The sequence below is a fragment of the Saccostrea cucullata genome, unplaced genomic scaffold (assembly GCF_032062105.1).
Source record: "Saccostrea cucullata isolate Sc308-1 unplaced genomic scaffold, CSIRO_AGI_Scuc_v1 ctg3131, whole genome shotgun sequence".
In the NCBI taxonomy this organism is placed as follows: Eukaryota; Metazoa; Mollusca; class Bivalvia; order Ostreida; family Ostreidae; genus Saccostrea; species Saccostrea cuccullata.
In genome coordinates, this window is record NW_026931445.1 from 24,211 (window position 1) to 46,664 (window position 22,454).

Sequence of the window (22,454 nt, forward strand, 5' to 3'; positions counted from 1 at the left end):
TGTTTATAAACTATGACCAGCTATGGTCAGCCAAGTTGATCAATTCATGGACATTTAAACCATATATGTTTCGTACAAATGATTCCTGCAGATCACACGCCAAATACGCCCATCTTCTTCGGTAGATATAAGCAAGCTTGTACTCTATGTTTTCTGGAAGAAATTGTGCCGTAAAATTGATTAAAATTTGCATTAAAATGAGAAAATTTGGAAACTGACATATTTCCTGACCTTCCTTTAAGCTCTGTGAGTCCTTTAACTTAGAACCAATACTCATTTTGTGGCAGGAATGATAAGTAGTTTTGCAATTTATATATATTGTTGCACCATTCTAAAAGACATCTCAAACAAGTGGCCTTACCCTATCTTGTCCTTTGTAAAGTAAATGTTGAAACATCTGTAGGAGATGCTAATCTTCCGTTAAAAGAAATGATTTAAAATAAGACTAGGTATGATATACAGCGGCTTAAAAATTAAATATAAGAAGGAATTCTGCGTAAGCCGGTTATCTATTTCCATCATGAAGTATAGAGAATATGACAATTTCTCCTTTAAAATGCACACAATTTGAACACGGTTTAAAAGAAATACCATTCAAGCAGACGGACACGTTTCTGATGAGACATTGTGACACAGGCAACATAGATTACATGTATCTGATATATTTAAACTATGCATGCTTCAACCAAAGTTATTAATATTGACACACAGCTTTGCACTTAGTTTAGATAATTTAACGGTATGTCTTTTTTACCACATGGAACCCCAGGAATACCACAAGGAACCCCCAGGGACACCATATACAAACTTCAGTATATTTATTCTACATTTGGTTTATATGCAGTTGTAAATGACAAGAAATGTTTTTGAAGAGCAAATTAACATTTTCATTGTCCTAATCAGAGAAGTTTTCAAAGTTGAAAATTTTATAAAAAGTAGTATATTTACATAATTAAGCTCAACTATGCAATCAATGTACAGTTTTGAGGAACTCTAATAATATCTTATATGGTGAAAAAAAAATAATGTTGGTTTTGAGGACACTACCCTTTCTTTGTTAAACATCGTAATCGATGTGACATGAAGAAAAACACAGAAATTTTTTTACGCATGATTTATTTGTTTGAGCACTTTTTGAGAAGCACTATCCGGATATAACATATAGAAAACAATACATTCATTTCTCTGACATACATTCATAAATAAGCAATTGCACAAAAATATTTATACCGCCATTATATAGAATGTATTAACGAATTAACAGAAGAAAAGAAAAACTTCTATCAGATAGACATTACATAAAATTCTGAATCCTCAGCTCTTCTCCAAATCATTAATGTGCCAGGTATTACTTAATAAAAAGCAATGCCTCTCAAAATTCAACATTAAATGGATACTACAAAAAATTATAAAAATTTAGCATCATGAAAAACTTTTCTTCAATACATGTACCGGTAATTATGGTGAAAAACTTTGAAATGTAACAACCAGCATTTTCCAGTGCAATGAAAATCAACCACATTTTACCTATGTATAGCACATGATTATCTCATACACATACAGTGAAAATATAAATAATCTCATTGGAAAATGGAATGTAGATTATGATATTCCATTCTATGAAAGATTTCCATCCATGCACTCTGAATCAGTGTTTGTTTGGCAGCCACTGTATGTAATTTGGACTTTTCACTAATCTCAATATGAAATTGATTGTTTAATTAATATCAATGTCCTTCACTCAGCTGGTAATGGATTCATAATTTGATTGGTTATTCCTGTTTACTGTTATACCATTTGTTTCATGCTCGATTTTGTTTTGGTGCTTGTATAATTTGGCCTTATTTAAAGGGGGACCTGGAAAAGAAAATATAACGATCATTACAGGAATAAAATTATGATTTTTTGTTCACCTTCAAAAAACAAGACAATCTTTTGTTTATTTTTAGGAGAAAGTTAAAATAAAACTTGTACATACCTATATAACTTAACATGACTGGCAAGAAGATTAATCCATGAGTTGCCCCATACACAACCATAGCTAGATACATTCTGAAATAGAACACTTGGAAGAGTTGGGACTTGGAGAAAGCTAGTACGATTATTCCTCCAAGCTTGGTGAGTGTAATTCCACTCAGAACCTGAAAGGATAAAGAAAACAAGTGAAATGTCATGCTCTTGTCATTTTTCCATATACACAAATTTTGTATAAAAGTTAAAATTTTTTTTAGAACTCTAAGCAAAATAATTACAAATAATTATAGTCAGCTGCATTAAAGTATGAACATGACGGAAAACAAAAAATAATTTATTTCCCTAATGAATTTTGAAAATGATACTTTTCCAATTTCATGACTTACAGAGCTGCCCATGTGTGCTAGAGAATCCCGAGCCCGCTCCACTCTAGTGGGCTGTAAACTGACAGCAAATGCCCGGGTTATGTGGGCACAGAATTCCACAGATATACCAATAGCCTGAAAAAACAAAACAAAAAAAAATTATTTCAGAATTAGATACAAAATGTTTCCATATCTACTGGATTTGTTAAGTCTTTAACTTAGGGCTGTTTTTAAGACCCATGATAAACTTTTCATCCACATTTACCATGACTAAGTTGACTAGAGACACAGCATTAAGAGTAATGTCCCACAAGTACATGAATCCCAGGATGTTGACCACTATCATCCCTATGGTGATGAGGATCATGAGGGCGGAGAAGAAGTCGAAGCCCAGGAGGAGGAAGGTGACCACAAAGATGGCACCGATACAGATACACAGGTTCTCAATGGTGTCCTTAACAATGGAGAGATACTGCTCATAGAACACGTACCAAACACTGAAAATAGATGGAAAACATTATGAGTTCCAAAATGCTCACTTTAAAATCATATGTTTACAGTAAAACTTGGTAATAACCAATTCACTAGGACCACTGTATCCGTAATTCGCTATATCCATATAAGAAATACATTAAATTTTAAAGCTGGGGATGAAAGATACATGTATCTTAGCTATATCCGTGAATTCGCAATATCTGTGTTCATACTAAACAAGTTTTACTGTAATTTTTTTTTACCCCTCTACTACATTAGCACATAAATTTACTGTTTATGTGATTCGCTGCAGCTACAGAATCAATGCATATTACTTCCTATTTTTATAAAAGAAATTCCGACTTGTATATTTAACACCAGTCTTACCTGTATGGGAACACAGTGATTTTGTCGTTCTTAAGCATGGTCCTCAGCGTGTTGGTGATGTTATCTCCTATCTTTCTGGCCATCTTTAATCCACTAATATAATCCTCATTCTCCGTCATTATTGTGTGATAAGTCATGAAATACGTGGCTAAAATTCAATAATTTTTTTTTTAATTTCAATGAAAAAAATGAAGTATGCCAAATATATGTAAGACTATACAAATTTCTTAACTAAACAGTATACGAAACATTACCTCCAACATCGGTTTTGTTTTTAATAAGGTTAACTCCACTGCCATATGCTGCATGTCCACTGTTAAAAAAAAATCAGCCTTTAGTAAACATTACTGTTGCAAGAACAAATTCATTTATAGCATTATATGGATAAGTCTGAAAAAAGTTCTGCACTGTTCTAAACGAGAAAGTTTGCATGAGATGCTGCATATTCTTCTGACAATGTTAAGGGAATCTTACCCTTTAGCACACTTTGTTCCTGGGTTGTCTTTCAGGAACCAAGGCAGGTACTTCATAAAATCTACCTTATTTGGTCTTCCATGTATTGACTTTCCCATTGGACACCCAATACAAGTAGAACTGTTGTCTGGAAAAAAGAAACCAAAGAAATTTATGTTTGTACCTCTTTTCCTTCATGAAGCAAGTAGCTTGATAGAGGTTATGAATGAGAGGGGGTTATAGCTAGGGGATGGGGGGTATAGATTCTACTTACCCATGGAGGGACAGAACCCATGTGTTTTACTGTTTTCTCTGCAGCATGGGGGATCACCTCCGGGGGAGAGCCAACTCAAGTAGTCGTCTAACCAAGAAGAGGTCGGCTGTGCTATCTTTGTGCTGAAATTATTCATTTATGTTTTTGTATTTCATTCAATGTACTCTGTAAAAAATTCTACAACACACTTTTCACTTACAATTTTACAAAACCAAGCCCCATAAATGGATAACTATCTTCCAAAATACATGTTGAGGCACATGTCAAAGTTTTACAAAAAAGGTAGTCTTCTTTTACCATAACCATTACTTATCATAAAGCAATACTCAAGATTTAAAACATTTTAACAAGTGTCAAAAAATACATAAATATTACTGAATATTTCTTTTCTTCAGAGTTAAAACTTACTAGCTAGGTTGTCCAGAGGCAGTAAATAGTTGACCCACAAGAGAATCCTGTGGACAGCCATTCCCTCCACAGATTGCATTCTGGCCTGACAGCGATTTGTAATCTAGTCCTTCTTCAACCACAAAATATACAGGGGCACCTGTATGTAAGTAGGCACTCAGGTTCTTAAAGTAGTCCAGGACGTATGAATCCTGCAGTAACAGAAATAAATACTGTACATAAAAGTCTCATTGATTAGATAGATGAGAAAATGTACCACATTTAAAATATTATAAAAAATTTAGATCTTTACTCCAATATTAATAACATATAGAGAAGTATTTTCCCTAGATAGTTAGTAAAGGAACAAAATATAAATACAGGTTTTCATAGATCTTCCAACAAATCTTTTTTTTTGGAAAGGGGGAGGGGTAAATTTCTTAATTGATAGATAATTTGTGAAAGCTAGTCAATAAACGTAACTTTCATAAGATCTAACACATACGTCTGGCATTGAGAGCTTCTGGTCCAATCCAATACCGAGTTTGTGAATAACAGCTCCACTGAGGCAGAAATAAAACGTAAAGATGGTGATCTATAAGAGAAACAAGATTTCTAGACATAGAGGCAGCCTGGCAGTCAAAATATATCTGAATGTGAGTTTAAGCAATTTTTTTTTACAATCATAGAAAAATGACTATTTATATAAATTACTACTGCATTATTTTATAATCTGAAAAAAAAAAATGGCCCAGTATGAAATACTTGACTTACATGTATTACCAATTCCCTGACTCTTAAAGGGAACTGTTCTAAACTGTTTATATAAAATCATAAAACCTTTTTACTGAATTGCTGATGTGTATGTTGGATGGGGGTGGGTTGGGGGTAGGGGGGTGCTTACCACTATAGGTCTGACCCACTCCTTCAGTAGAAAGTGAGAGTAGTAATCTTTGACAATTTTATAAAGACATCCTCCCGAGTTTCCATCCAGGGATTTCTGGTTCGACACTTTGATGAAGCAGCACATGTCAAATCTGTTGTCCTGTTTAAATGTATTGCACAATATAAAATCAACCTACATGTAAGTAAAAGAACTTTGTTTTTATAAGACATTCATTTCAGTCATGTAAACGCTATACAAAACATAACTTAACCTTAAAAAAGATTTACCAGGTACTTAAATATGGAGAGAAAAATAATGAAGAATATTAAATTACAAGAATTTATTAAGAAAAGAGACTTGTGTCTCCTGAATACAGTATATTACAAAAACTTCAATACTTTCTATAACAAGCTTTTCTTTGTATTTGTTTACCTTTTGTCGTTTGGCATCAAGTGTCATGAGAGCAATAAACACAGTGATCTGTAGGAGGAAATCAAAGAGGACAGCCTGGGCCGCATAAAGGGAGAAAACTCGTACGGCAGGCATGTTAGTCAAGGCACCTAGGAATATAAAAGTTAATTTGAAAAATTAACACATTTTTGAAAAAATTTCCACCTTCCTAATCCTAGAGCACATGTACTGGAAATAGCAGAAATTATACTACAGTTAGACTTGTTTATGAAGAACTCACTTATAAGAAAACTTCAATTATCAGAAAATTTTAGACTATTCCTGTTGGAGACTCATTACTTTAATTCTTACATGGGTATGAATTGTCTAGATTATAAGAAATTAAAATTTGGAGTCCCATTTCCTTGATATTAAATGAGTTTTTATTTAAGTACCATCTGCTTCAATGTGCAAGTCAAACAAAACAAACAAACTTCACAAGGTCATCTTATAAGACTAACATTTTAAAACATTAAAAATGAGCCAAAACTGTAATTTGATCTCTTACACGATATTGCATAATACTAGTATATAACTTGAGAAAAAAATCATAAAACTGACATGAAACTCCAACAATTCGTTTCCTTCTCAAATTTTAAATGAACGCTTAAAACTATTTAAAGTGTATTAAACAGCTTCCTGTACATTACATAACGAAGCTTTACAAATGTTTAAGCAGGAATATACTGGGTGCAATACCTTACATGTCTCATTTTTAATTATTTTTTAAACAGAAAACCGTGGGTCTAAAAATATCAATTAGGACACGTAAAACTTGTAAAGTTTGGGGTTTATATCAGCCAGGGTTTTTTTTTTTTACAAAAGTATTATTTGCAACCTTCTAAACCTAGAATTAACTTCCCAAAATAAGCCCTGCATGATTAGATGAACTATCAGCATTTATTAGATTTCTATTTATAAAGTTTTAATCTATTGACAAATAAAGCTTTTACTAGTTGAAAATATATCCGTAAAAAATATTATTGCTTCAATTCATTTAATTTTACATATTTTTTCCAGTACTAAGTCACTCACCTAAAAAGAAGGCAATGGACTCGGAGAAACTAGATAACATCATGCTGGGGCCAACCTGGCCTAAAATTCTACCAATCTGTTCCTCAATACTTTCATTGGGTCTTCGCTTGTCCCTCTAAAAATTATCAAAATAAAATGTAAATTTTTGGGGGAAATATTCATCAGGAATGTGCACAATACTCATCTGAAGTTGAAACATTAGATTGATAGTAAATTACTTTACCTGAAAAGTCTGCACTAAAATAAATATGTTGTCCACTCCCACTGCCAGCACAAGGAAAGGCACCACCTCTATAATGATGAGGGTAGCCGCAACCCCACAGTAGCTGAACATCCCCAGGGAGGAGGACACAGAGAGGAGGACAATCACGACCCCCGCCAAACCCAGGGTGATCTTAGCATCCATCTGTCAATACACACAATCAAAGCTAAATGCATGAGAATCATGCAAGATTGATGCAAAAACAGTGGTTTAGTTTTTTCATTGTGAGAAAATAAATTGCTGTATTTATTTCATAAAAAGAAAATACCCGAAGCTATGTCCTTGATTAGAAAAATATTACAGTCATAATTTTAAGAAATTATAAATTAACAAACTGTAAAATATTACATCTATGTTTATGCAAAACATCTTTAACAACAATTACAGAACAGTCAAAATTTATATTAGTGGAAAGAATTTTTTGGCAAAGAGCCAAAGGGTTATATATGTGTGTGTATAATGTGTATAAAATTACCATCAGTTTAGGAATAGAAAAGTCCACACAGTCTCTGTATTGGCCCAGTGTAATAGCAATATAACCAAACATGATCAGATAGGAGGCCAGAATTGTCAGAACATCAGAGTTACTTTCTCTGTTAATCTCATCCTCAATGGAACGCTAGAGTGAAAATAATATTCATATTATTATACATGCATTACGTTGATCACAATTCAGTAAATACTGTTATAGGAAAGCTTTTAGAAAGACTATATAAACCTTGCTTCATTATATCTGTTATTCATTTCTGTGAAATCACTCATTTTCGGGGGGGGGGGGGTAATTTTTGTTGATTCTGTGGTATGAAGAATCTTATGAATTCATTTACCCTGGGCATGAAATCTTAAAATTTCATACTACATGTACAGGTTTTACAATATCACAAAATCAAATATTCTTGAACCAATATTTTATCCTCATCCCCCCAATCTCTTTTCTTTTATCATGTGTGAAAACTAAAACTGGCTATACAACATTTCTTATAACAAGAGGCCTATGGGCCTTATAGGTCACCTGAGCATTATGCAACAACTTTCCAATTATTGAATTTGATTCATGTTTTAAGCCAGATGCTATATGGCATTCACAATTTTGAAAGAGGCACCACTGATCATCATAACAATACACTTAGCAGTTGCTTAGCTTGGTTACTGAATACCCATACGCAGGGTAGGGGAACAAAAATGCATTCCAACTAATCAGTAATATTCAGCAATAAACAGTAGTGCTCCTAACACTGTGACAAAAACCCCTGACCCTAGGTCCACACATTGCACAAATTTTAAAAAGGCACCCTTAAAATTGCCTATCAAAAAATAAATAAATGTTTTATAAATACAAAGGAGCAGATTTCAAACAATTAATTCATTTTCAGTATATAAGTATAGCCCCCCCCCCAACACTGACCCTGGGGCCTTGAAATTCACAATTCTGCAAGATTAGGGCCCTTGCTCATCATAACTATATAGGTAGTTCATCTGCTTCAAACCCAGAGACAGAGAAGAAAATTTTCAAAGATTTAATGTATTTTCACTATATAATCAATAGAGCCCCACCCTAACACCAGAACCCCTGACCCTGGGACCAAAAAATTCACAATTTTGATTGAGGCACTCTTGTTCATTATAACTATGCACTTAGTTAGTTTATTTAATACCCAGGAGCAGAGAAGAAAATTTAAAGAATTCATGTATTTTCACTATATAATCAATAGAGCCCCCCCTCCCCCCTCCTAACACTAGAAGCCTTGACCCTAGGGTCATAAAATTCACAATTTTGGTTGAGGCATTCTTGCTTATCATAACTATGCACACTTAGTTAGTTTATTTAATACCTAGGAGCAGAGAAGAAGATTTTTAAAGAATTCATGTATTTTCACAATATAATCAATAGAGCCCCCCCCCCCCCCCAAAACCAGAACCCTTGACCCTGGGGCCATAAAATTCACAATTTTGGTAGAGACACTCTTGCTCATCATAACTATGCACTTAGTTAGTTTATTTAATACCTAGGAGCAGAGAAGAAGATTTTTAAAGAATTCGTGTATTTTCACTATATAATCAATAGAACCCCCCCCCACCCTTACACCAGAACCCTTGACCCTTGGGCCATAAAATTCACAATTTTGGTAGAGACACTCTTGCTCATCATAACTATGCACTTTGTTAGTTTATTTAATACCCAGGAGCAGAGAAGAAGATTTTTAAAGAATTCATGCATTTTCACTAGAGCGCCCCCCCCCCCCCCAACACCAGAACCCGACCCTGGGGCCATAAAATTCACAATTTTGGTAGAGGCATTCTTGCTCATCATAACTATGCACTTAGTTAGTTTATTTAATACCCAGGGGCAGAGAAGAAGATTTTCAAAGAATTCATGTTTTTCCACTATATATAATCAATAGAGCCCCACCCTAACACCAGAACCCCTGAACCTGGGGCCATAAAATTCACAATTTTGGTAGAGGCACTCATTCTCATCATAACTATGTACTTAGTTGGTTTATTTAATACTCAGGAGCAGAGAAGAAGATTTTCAAAGAAATAATGCATTTTCACTATATACTTAATATTTAGCCCCGCCCTAGCACTAGAACCCCTGACCCCACTGGCCCAGGGCCATGAATTTCACGATTTTGGTAGAGGACTCAATGCTGATTACAATCATGCAAACAGTTTGACTGCTTGATGTCCAGGAGTAAAGAAGATTTTTAAAGATTGCATTAATTTGAATGGTTTTGGCCCCACCCCTCAGGCCCCAGGGGGGCAGGGATCATGAAATTCACAATTTTTGTTCCCCTTCACCCATAGATGCTTTGTGCCAAATTTGGTTGAAATTGGTTCAATGGTTGCAGAGAAGAAGCTGAAAATGTTCAAATGTTAACACGCGACGCACGACACACAACACACAACACACAACACACGACGCACGTCGACGGACGAAAACGGATAGCAATAGGTCACTTGAGTTTACTCAGGTGACCTAAAAACTTACTTCTGAGGAATATGATACAGTCATGTCTGGACTTGAGAATGCCTTCATGTGTTCTATGAATGCCTTCTCCCAAGCTTCTGCCTTCTTATTCTTTTCTTCATCCAAGTGATTATTTACAATAAATGTAATGACAATGGCCTCCGATGAGTTGTGGTTATCTCCTGCAAAAATAATTTAAGTTCAAATCATAGCAAGAACAGAGGACATACAGCGTCGTGCCAAAAGTATTCGCGGAAAAATGGCGGCCGTCGTAAAACGTTCACGCTTCGCGTTTTTTCAAATCGTCCTAAATCATTATGCAATCGCTTTTTTGTATTTTGACATCATCCCCAAAACCGCGTAAGGTCAAAGTTTACCGTGATGTCATGTTTGACGTCTGCTAAAGTTAGACTACCGAATATTACGGACTGTAAACAAGATGGGTAGAAAATCAAAAGAACTGTCACTAGAGTTAAAACAGCTGATTATAGATTTGAAAGAAAACGGACATAAAGTAAGTGAGATCTCAAGAATTATGAAAATTCCCGAATCTACATGTAGATCAATTTTGAAAACGTTTCATCAGCGAAAAAGTGTGGAAAGAGCTCCTCGTTCGGGACGTCCCAGGAAAGTGTCAAAACGTGGTGAAGTAAGATTACTTCGTATGGTTAGGAAGAACCGGGGAAGTGTTTTGAAGGATATAACAACTGATTTTAATGATGGAAATTATTGTGAACCTATTAGTGAACGGACCGTCAAGCGGATTTTACATAATAACAAAATTTACAGAAGAGTAGTGAGAAAACGTATGGTTGTCAAAGAAGTAAATAGAAAGAAACGTTTAGCATGGTGTTTACTCAAACGAAGATGGACTGTTGAACAAAACTGGAAACCTATCATATTTAGTGATGAATCTCAAGTGGTTATAGGGCAAAATAATCGTGTGTATGTCTGGAGATCCGCCCAGGAATCGTACCGTCCGGAGTGCATGTATGCGATTTCAAAACCCAAAGTTTCCGTAATGATATGGGGATGCATCAGCTGGTATGGTCCAGGGACTTTATGCAAGGTACAAGGTAACATTAATGCCGATAAATATATAAATATCATTGACAACCACCTGTGGCCTGTTATTGCCCGACATTTCCCTGCAAACAACTACGTTTTTCAAGACGACAATGCGCCGGTACATAGAGCCCGTGTTGTAGAGGAATATAAACGTACAAATAATATTCGAGGTATGGTGTGGCCAGCCCAGAGTCCGGACATTAATATCATTGAAAACTGTTGGCATAGAATTAAAAGACAGATCCAAAATCACGCCGGAGATATTACCACCCCTGATCAGCTGTTCGATGTTATTTTACACACTTGGCAGAATTTCACCATAGAGTATATTCAAAACCTTTATAAATCCATCCCAAAACGCATCATGGCATGTATACGATCCAAGGGACATTTAACAAAGTACTAAAGGTAAGCGTTTGTTTTGTTTTTGTTGTATTTGGGTGACTTTTATGTTGCAAGCGCGATAACTCTCAAATCACGTCCGCCATTTTTCCGCGAATACTTATGGCACGACGCTGTACCTGCAAATTGTATATACAGAGTGCATGCAGCAAAACCTTTCTTGAAAAGTTTCCAAGCTATTATCTTGACAAAGCTGACACAGAAGTTTAAGCCTACCATCAAACCCTCCTAGTGCAATCCATGGGAAGATAGGCTGATCACTTTCTGCTAGACAGCTTATGTTCAGTCCCACAGTGTCCTGTGTTGATGCAGGTGCCCTGAAAGGAATTACAAGTCATGTGTTATCAAGAAAGTTACTCCAATTGTATGTGCATGACATAAGCTTTATACAAACATCTGATGCAAAATGAAATCCAGTTGTAGGCAACTTGAGCTACTTGTACATGCTCATGTTGCATCCCCCCCCCTCCTCCCCTTAGACAAAATGAATTCAAACAATTTGCAAATTTGACCTACTGTAAGCAATATCTTAGATGATCAAGGTAGTCAGCTAACACAAAGAAGCCATATTCATCCATTTTGACTTTATCTATTTCTGTATGGTTGTTTTGGAAGTACTGTAGAATGCTTTGGATGGTACATTTTGTGTTGTCTGGAGACAAGGGCTGAAAACAAATGTCCTCCAAAGTGACTTTTTCACCGTTGTATTCTGCTGTGATATTCTCAATGGCCAACTGTAGATCTAAAACCTGAAATGTATTTAACAAGTGATTTGCATGTATTCGGTATATTTATAATGTTAAATCACAGATTTTTGTGAGGGGCTTAATATTCTTTGTTTTCAAATTTCAAGGTATGAAGAGTCCCACTTATTTATTTCCACCACATAATACATACTTTCAAAAGTATTACTATGATCAATTCTTCAACTATTCAAATTAAAATCCCCATATACTAATATATTTTCTTCAAACCATGAAAATTTGACCCCTAGAAAATATGTGATTTTCCAGCAAGATAAAATTTTGACAATTTCTGGTTAATGTTAGATACAAATCAATCTACATTTAAAAAAAAAACAAAACACAGAAATGAATTTTTTGTGAGTATTCCATCTCAAACAATAATGAGAAAATAAAATTGTGGCATTTAAAAAATGGTACTCAGAATGTGGGGCCTTACCAAGTGAAGGAACTCCTTGTCAAAGAGGCTGGTATAGTTGACAACTTCTTCTGAGGGTGGAGGAAGCTTATGTGTGACAACGGTCTTGTTATGGGGACGAGTTATAATTACCTGCTCTGTTCTATAAAAAGGCCTGCAATATACCACACACTAGTTCATTAATTTCCTATTTCCATAAACATTATGTACATAAACATATTTTTAGTTAAAGAAGTATTAAGATTGTGAATACTTTAGGTATTCAAATATATGAAATTGAAAATAAAAATCTAGCTATATAGACTTCGTACATGTCCTGTGGTTTAATCTTTTTTACCTAGAAAACCAATTTGTTTTGTTTTTGAGGTTGAACCAGCTAGCTCACAAAATAGGTAAAATTAGGCAACAAACAAACTACATATATCATGTATATATTAACTAAATGATAGAATTTGAAAAAAAAATATCTGTCCCCAAATTTAGATATCTATAAAGTTTTGTTTGACAAATTAAGAAAATTTGATCCACGTGGAAATTGACGAAACTATTGTAAATATGTATTACAATAAATCTGAAATATTCTATACTGTACCCAAAATGAGAATCAAAATAGTCCCTCTCTGTCCTTGCCCGGCTGTCTTTGGCTGACCAGAGCTTGACCGGATCAGTGGTCACTTTGAAGACAGCAATACCAGCAGATAAGGCACCAGCTATGGCTAGACCCAACACTATTATTAGAATAGGGTGTCTTGCACAAAATGTACCCCAAGCCCGGAAAAAAGATTCTAATTTGCACTCCGTCCAAGAACCAATTTTCTCTAGGCAGTTGATATCTGCATGTGATACTTTTGGCAAATTTGACATCTGGTCTTGTGATCCATATCTGGCTCTCTTCTTTTTGTCACCATTAACACAGAAAGCTCCTGTATAATCCTCATCATCGCTGTCCAATCGTGAGTAGGTATCCATAACTCCCAAGGAGTTCCGAACCAAGACATTGTAGCAGATGACATAAATATAGAAGAAAAGATTGAAGGCCAGAAATATTATGGCAAAGACAAAGTAGTAGCAATCAATGTGTAGGATTGTACAAGGCTTTGGTTGAGGAGGAATGGGGGTACTGGAGCACAAGAAGTTTCACAATCCTGACAACTGCACGCTGATCGATTCTTGTACTGCATGTTACAGGGTGTGATGGTGTAGTTCATGGGAACGTATGTTGAATTGTGTGTTGAATTGTCAGCTACTGTGACATTATTATCCCCAATTACAAAATTAATCCCAAATGGAGTGTGGCCATTAGCCGTTGAACCCATGTAGGTGAGCCAGGATTGGGCTGTGCATTGTGCTGCTGGTCTTCCGCAGAAAATGCTGAGAGCTTTCTCATTGGCTGAGGGCATTTGGACATCTTTGCAGGAGTTGTACATTCCTTGAGCATATTCATTTGTCAGATAGTAAGCGACTGCTTTGACGTATGTTCCGTTGTTTCCATCCACTGTTCCGTTGATTCGGAGGAAATCACTCTGACTGGGACCACAGGTAAGATAGCAGTACAGGTTCAGGAAGTTGTTGTAACATGATGGACATCTTAAGAAAAATTGCTGAGGGAGACCCATGTTGGACTGAAGGGTACGTAACTGGGCAACATCACAGCATGTTTCTGTCTGGTTTCCTGGAGAAACACAATAAAACTGTATTAGGGGAATACTATATAGAAACACAAATTTTTGTGGGGATCAAATTTCACTGATTTGTTAACTAAAATGGTTTCATGGGCAATAAATTTCGTCCTTTCAAAAGCAACATTATTTGATACATGTATATAGTAATATGATAATTTCATGTGTGATTTAATTTTGTTGACACAGTTTTTGAAAACAAACAAATAAACAAAATTTAATCCACATTACAGTATTTAGCAACTACCTAATAATGGCTTTATAAGCAATGGTAATGTCAATGCTAGAAAAAATTTAACAAATGTCATAAATAATTCAATCACATTACGTCTACGTAAAAAATTGCAGTTAACCTTAAAAATGCTTACAAGAGGCACACAGGCAACAATGTTTGCTTCTCAAGCTTATATATCAATGTAAACCTTTGATCCCTTATTGTTTATTGACTTCACTTTATCCCTGCATGGCCTTTGTTACCAGTAATACCATGATACTTTGCGACATTGAGGCCCTTAATTCTTTGAGTTTGAGGCCTGTATAAGAGGCCTGTGACATAAATTTTTCACCTGTGACAAGATCTGGACAGTAGGTTTTGAGTATTTTCATGCCCTCTGGGTCCTCCATGACTTTTGAGGGTCCTTGGTACAGACAATTCTGCTTTCCTGCAGTAGTTTCTCCACACTGTCCATACCAGATACACTGCCCACTCTCAGCCTGCAATAATAAAGCTTGCACATGAATGGTCTTGAAACTGCTCTTAAATGCACCATTATTTCTGTGAAGCTGGATTTTTTTAATTTAAATGAATCCACTCAATACAAAATAATATGGATTCAAAAGTTATTTCTACGATATATGTACATCAATGAGCTAATATTTTTCAAAATAAAGTACTCATGTAAAATAACAAGTATTTGTTCACTGGGCATACATAAATAATTTAGTTACTTAAGTGTTAAGTTAATAATTTTAAAGTTTTTCTCATTAATTAAATTAGTATACCATTTCTAATTAATATAGTACTAAAAAACAAGTACAATTAGTGATGTAGATGTACAGTGTACTAATTGCAACAATTTGGACTTCTCACGTATAATCGAGTTTGAGGTGCTTAACCGTATAACGTTTTGTCATCTACTTCAGATTCACATGGCCAATTAAAAAGTGTGTAGTGGTACTATTGTAAATTTGTAATCTATAAAGTTAGTTACATAGTCTTTTCCAATTTCTGCCTTGAAATTGGCAGCATATAAACATGATAAAATATTGTTTTATAAATGTAAATCATTTATGGTGCACACAAAACAGGGCTGGCTCTTTAATACTTAAAATATTAAACAACACCTGGGTCTTGACTTCGAATAAAATAAACAATACTTTACAATTCTAAAGATTTGCATGTTCTTAAATATCACTTAATAATTATTAAATGTCAAAATCCAAACTTTAAAAAAACTTCCTTAAACTTTATGTAATAATAAACACTTTGAAATTCCTTTCACATAATATAACCATATAGTATGAACAATGAACATGATGAAAGGTAAATAATGCAGAAATGCAGTCCAGAATATGACCTACTAGACGGGGAACACATATATAATGTGGTACCAATGTTCACATATATACATGATATTCACATGTGACACTGTATTGATAGTTACAAACCCAGATAAATTAAGCTAATCATGAGAAAGTAACATTGCTCAGGTGAACAAAAGCCTGTTGAACTTATTTATAATCTTATCGAAAATATTTGTCTATCTTGACCAGATTATCTGATTAGGTCAATGCTTAATAATGATATTATATAATATACATTACATGCATTGAATATATTGCATAAATTTCTATTGCAAATGAAAGAAAGATTTCCTAAACTCAAATCTATATTGAAAACCATTAATCATATTCTATACTTAAATTTGTACTGCTGATACATGCATGTATAACTTGTCAATGAAATGCAATTTTATAGAACCATCTACATCAACATGTCAATTAATTTGGATATTTCACAGAACTTGGAACACAGGATTACCCCTGATATCTCATTTATATATCTAAAAAGAAATAGTATAATAAATTTTAATGGTAAACCATAGACAGATCTGAATTCTTAGGCAAAGAGTCCTGGCTGCAAGTATAAATATTGATGATACACTGTTCTTCTAAATTTATGAACAATGTTGAAGGTTCTCTAAGAATACAATTAACTGGCTATCAGTGATTGATGAAGCATGGATCGTAGGGCTGTCACGGGTACCCGAAATGACCCGGAACCGCGGAACAATTAATTTGGGTCGGGTACAATTCCGTTTTTCTGGAATTCGGATCGGTTCCGATTTGTATAGTAGAGAAGATTTTACTATAAAAATGGCGTCAAAAACGAGAGATTTGTTAGTACACTACCATTATAAGGTGATTTAAATAATTTGGTACAATTGTTTTCTAGTCAGGAAACTACTTTAAACTTCTTATAATGTTGTTATTTCTAAGATTAAAAGAAAATATTCTTTTTGTTGTTGAAAATAATACAAATCATGAGCTTTTATTCCATTACCTACCCGAACCGAAAAACCCGAAAACGAACCTTAAAAAAATCAGAACCGACCCGACCCGAAAAATTTTGGAACCGTGACAGCCCTAATGGATCCCCATTCTTGTTTTTAAAAAATTTCCTTCAAAATTTCATGCACAATACAACTTGACTTGCAAAACACCAGGAATTAATTGTTTCCTTTTAGATTAAAAAAAGACAAGGATTAAAATTTTATTGTTTTTCTACTATGCACTTAATATCAATATATTCATTTGGGGAAAAAGTTACCTTATCTGAATTGGGAAAGGGACCTTCTAACAGCCCCAGTTATAGAAAATTGACAGCCCTGTGATGAAAGATATATATTCTGGTAAATAAATTTCATGGTTTTAAACCAGTCATATTTAGTATATGTCCAATAAACATTTTTAAACCATGCTTATCAAAACAAATTACTAGACTGTACAAATTATTGTTGTTTTTTATATTTTGTTTGAAAATCTTTCTATTATAACTGTGGGAGTGTGTATAAATCACAGCTTTCTACTAGCTTAATTGGACTAGCGGGTTAAGTTAACCTTTTGGTTCATTCAGTAGAGCACTGGACTTGTATGCCAGAGGTGAGAGGTCCCAGCTTCAATCCCAAGCAGAGGCACTTAAACTAGATAAACTGTGTTACATTCGGTGCCAACATTGGTACCCATGCAGGTATTCTCTGGTGGGTGAAAGTTATTGTAAAATTGCTTATTGTGAGGCAAAACATAACACGTGTGGTTATTTATTCTATATACACTATACTGTATTATATATACACATTTATTCTGACTAAACTTTCACACAGAGTAAAATTTTCCCATGCTCTCCAATTTATAATATAAACAATGTTGGCTTTAGCTTCACAAACATAAACATACTGTAAGAACTTTATGGCTCACTGTCAGATTCAATTACAGATAATTATTTCAGTATGAATGGTTTCAATGGACATTACATCTATTGTCCCTTAAACTTTGCCCAACAGACACTGAAACTCTGAAAGAGATGAGGATATCTCATTCTGATGAGGGAGACAATGTGTTAGCATGTGAATCACAACTTCCTTCTAGCTTGGCCCAGCGGGTTAACCCTTAATTTAGCTCAATTGGTAGAACACTAGATTGACATGCCAGGGGCTCTGAGTTCAATCCCAAGCGGGGGCATGTACATGTACACTTCTGTGTAATTGCTACACATATTTGAATATAACTGCAAGTGAAATATGTTTGTGACATTAATTTATATTTGAAATATTTCAGAAATGAAAACTACATATAGTTTTCTAAGACAGTTTCATTTAATGTTTTAGTTTTGGCATTTCATGGTCCTCAATATAATTTTATTATTTTCATTGAGATATGGGAGGGGCACAGTATTCAACCACATCCCAAATGGCCAAAGACACTCGGTCCTTGAGATCATGATAAGAATCTCTGTCAAGAGCCGATTGCCTGCACTTATTATTGTTGTTAGGAATATCATAATATATGTACAACCAAATAAGTACTTTATTGTTATTTTTCCTGTCCTCTCCTTCTGGTTTCAACCACCTATCGACCTAACTCCTTGTAAATCTCCTTATGGGGTATCGCCAATTCGCCATACACAGAATATTGTAATAATACGACAGTCAAAACTGAAGAATAAGACAATTGGAAGAGTTCAAGAATAAAATCTGGTCAAATGAAAGTGAAGGTAGGCCTACCTTTGTAATCGCAACTCCAGTCCAACACAGACAAATCACTAGAAGCTGAAAATATGCCAACATTTCGAAGATTTTGCCCCCAAGAGCAACAGCAGCTTCTAGGTAAGTGACAGCAAACTAAGTGGAAGATAATTGTTTGAACTGAACCTTGGACCTAGTGAGGCTAGTTACATAGTAACTCCAAACGCTGATTCAATCATGTCATGAGATGGTCCGATCAACAACCGGTCTTTCAAATTTAAGATTTTAATATGTTACAAAACGACTCTTTCAAAATAGTCTAGAATTTATCTTTTTTAAGTATCACTATAAAATGAATATATCATAATTATTTTTAAGTCAATATTAGTTTGGTTCAATATTTCAAAGTGCTTATATTTGTAATATTACTTTTTTCGTTTTTTGTAAATAGTATTCCTAAATTTACAGAACAAATATGGCTTACCCGTACGGACAGGTGCGTACTTCGAAGTGAAATAAATGGCAGTGTTTTCGACGGAACAGAGTTAAATTCATTGATAAGCAGATTCGTGTGATTTTTATGTTATTTTAAATTTGATTGAACACTGCATTTTACATAAGCATACAGAAAACATTGCCATTTACACCTTTTGGCTGTACTTTAAAATTTGCTGCTGCTGCTGCTGATTAACAAAGAACACACCCCCTCATGCTTAATGGCAATTTAGACATATGTATAAATGTATTCCTGCTTAAAGAAAGCATGTGTTTTATTTCATTTTTCAACCACCGGTAAAAATCTTAGGGTACTTCCTTGAAAAATTGTTTGATGGAGTACGTATGGTAAAATATTATGACACTTTGTACCAGGAAGTTCACTTAAACAAGACACAAGTGTTAATACTTACAGTACAATACTTAGCTGCAGAACTGTAGCTCTCCGAAAAAATATTTTGACAGACTGGAGAGCTACAGTGCCTCCTATTGTGCTCAAAAAGTTGCGCTTGGTTATCATGGTTATGGATTCTTCCAAATTCTTACCTTAATTCCAAAAAAATTAGATTTCAAAAAAATTTGTACTCCTCTATCAAGTACTTTCATAGTTGACATCTACACAAAGCGCATTGGGCCGAATTATCTAGCAAATCAAAAAAGGCTGTATAAATAGGCGAAATTTTTGATGATCTCGATTTCAGGGCCAGGAGGGCTATTAACAATTAAAAGGAATGTTTTATTGTGGAAACAGTGAAAAAATATGTTAGGGACACACTGTTAGTAATATTTTGAGATGATAGTTTTAAAAACATGGCGAAATAAATCAAACAGCGCACTTTTTTGTGCGCTATAAATATACAGTTTTTTCAATGGGTGGCACTGTAGCTCTCCTGTCTGTCAAAATATTTTTTCGGAGAGTTACAGTTCTGCAGCTATACAATACATGTACAGTGGACCTTCAGATATCCGGACGCCAGATATCCGGATGCTTCAGTATCCGGACGATTTTTCATCGGAACGAAATTTTTAAATGTTATTTTGTCTTGTTTAACTGGTGATTCAGATATCCGGATGCTTCACATATCCGGACAAATTGATTGGGAACCAAAGCGTCCGGATAAATGAGGGTCCACTGTACTCTGTTCAGGTTAAAGACTAATTCAGATTGTAAAAGTCAGATTTACTTCATTTAAAACTTTTTATAGCGAGCGCAATGAGCATCACTGAGCTGCCTTTGTGAATTCCGCGTCATATGACGTCACAGTCTAGGTTGTGTCTCGTACAATTTGACGTTTGTAGAGGTGGATCAATAATCAAATGTAAGCTTGTATAGGACTGCACTCCCCCCAACGGTCACACCCTAAAACATTAGACCTAGCATGATCATGATGATAGTTTACTTTGTTTATCTTGTTTTAGTGAACTGGTACATTTGTATATACCATTTTTCAGGGACCACCAGGAGGAGGATATGGGGCACAGCCTCAGCCAGGATATGGGGCTCCCCCAGGACCAGGGTATGGGGCTCCAGGATTTGGAGGTCAGCCCCCACCCCCGGCTGGATTTGGAGCTGGAGGTTTGTTTATTTTATTATTTATACAACAAACATGAACATGGTAAACATTTTAAAGTAAGAATGAGCTATTAATGTTGATTTCTTAATGACAATATCCTGTTTTACACAATCTGCTCTTGATGTAGATGTAGTCTTAATCATATATAAATATATTTGATTCTAAGTGTATACATTTATAGGTTTTGTTGGTCAGCCTCAGATTGACCCCCAGGTCCAGCAGTGGTTTATGACCGTAGACTCTGACCGCAGTGGACGCATCACTGCACACGAGTTACAGCAGGCTCTGGTGAATGCCAACTGGTCACACTTCAACCCAGAAACCTGTAGATTAATGATGGGTAGGACATGGGTATACCTTGGTGCGGTGTCCACAGTGTATTACAATATTTCTTTGAAATTGTAAAAAATAATTCTCATAAGTAATAAATTGTAAGTTTGTAGACCAAGAGATAGCACATGTAGATATATGTGCAGTGTATTTTATTACATGATCAAAATTATGTAGACCATACATGTATATTGTATGTGTTTGGAATTCCATTGAATATATAGATAAGATTATTGTTCAGAAAGAACAACATAATATCATGAATCATAACAAGTAATTGTAAGAGTTCCTTCCATGTGTCTCAAAACATGTATTTTGTTAATGAAGATCAAACTATCAAGTGAAAATAAATTTTACTTAATAGGTTTGTTTGACAAAGATATGAGTGGCCAAATTGAACTTCATGAATTCCAAGCCTTATGGAATTATATACAACAATGGAAAGGAGTTTTTGAACAGTTTGATCAAAACAGATCTGGAGCCATAGACTTTAATGAATTGTGTAATGGTTAGTAAATTGAGTTTTTCTTGTATAAATGAATGGTGAACCAAATGAATTACAGAATATGCTGTAAAAAATCTTGGCAATGTATGCTTTTCATCCAGTCAAAGAAAGCAGTATTATCAGATTTCTTACACATGCTCAAAAATACTGTAAAATCACCAATTTTCGTGGTTTAATTTTCGTTGTTTTCAAGGTATGGAGAGACCCATGAATTTACTACCACCACGAAATGGAAAATTTATTATGCATTATTACTATACATTGTCCAACCACGAAATCAAATCCCCTCAAACTATAATTTTTTCTTCAAACCTGGAAAATTTGACCTCACGAAAATATGTGATTTCACAGTGTAACAGCGTGTATGTTCCTTGTTAGGAGGACAAACTTGCAGATCAAATTGACAGAAGACAACAATTGGTTTGAAAATGTATGTAGATTCAATTGAATATACCATAGGTCTGTCAACTGCAAACAAAATTAATAAAAAGGAATAATTATTTTTGTATTTCCACAGCCTACAGACAAATGGGATACAACCTAAGCCCCCAGTTTGCTCAGACAGTCGTTGCCAAGTTTGACATCATGGGTCGCAGGAGCCTAACGCTGGATAACTTCATTCAGTCCTGTGTCATGTTGAAGTCGCTGACTGATGCCTTCAGATCCCGGGATCCCTCGGGAACGGGAACAGTCAGGATGGGATACGAGGACTTTATGACTTTAGCTGTTTTTAACAAAGTATAGATAAAAACTAAGGTGTAGGAATTTACTCTTATTATTATTAACCAAATATTTATGATAATTAATTTGTTTCCTTCAAAATCTGTTATTCCGCTTTTTGTTGAAGTTTCCCTTACATTTTAGTCATTTATTTATGACCATCAACTCATGTCCTTCCTTGTTAAATCTTGAATCTTTTGTTTTTGAAACATTGTTCTGTAAGTAGTGGTTGGCACTGTTACATGTTTCATACTATGTATGAAGATTGTAATTATTATTTAAAAAATAATTTTTTGTTTTTTTCTGCATGATTATGTACAGAAGTAATGCACAGGGAAAAACCATCTTCTTCCTTTTT

At 34.7% G+C, this 22,454-nt stretch overlaps 1 protein-coding gene and 1 pseudogene across 1 annotated transcript; one reads left to right on the plus strand and one right to left on the minus strand.

Moving 5' to 3' along the window:
* Window positions 1-1,084: 1,084 nt before the first annotated feature.
* On the minus strand, window positions 1,085-18,732 carry LOC134232638 (NPC intracellular cholesterol transporter 1-like; annotated as a pseudogene).
* Window positions 18,733-20,407: 1,675 nt separating this feature from the next.
* Window positions 20,408-22,230, plus strand: LOC134232641 (peflin-like; the record flags this gene model as incomplete). Its single annotated transcript, XM_062714628.1, has 4 exons — window positions 20,408-20,543; window positions 20,723-20,881; window positions 21,236-21,379; window positions 21,894-22,230. Coding segments are annotated over 4 exons (666 nt in total), but the record flags the coding sequence as incomplete, so codon positions are not given.
* Between the last annotated feature and the right edge of the window lie 224 nt (window positions 22,231-22,454).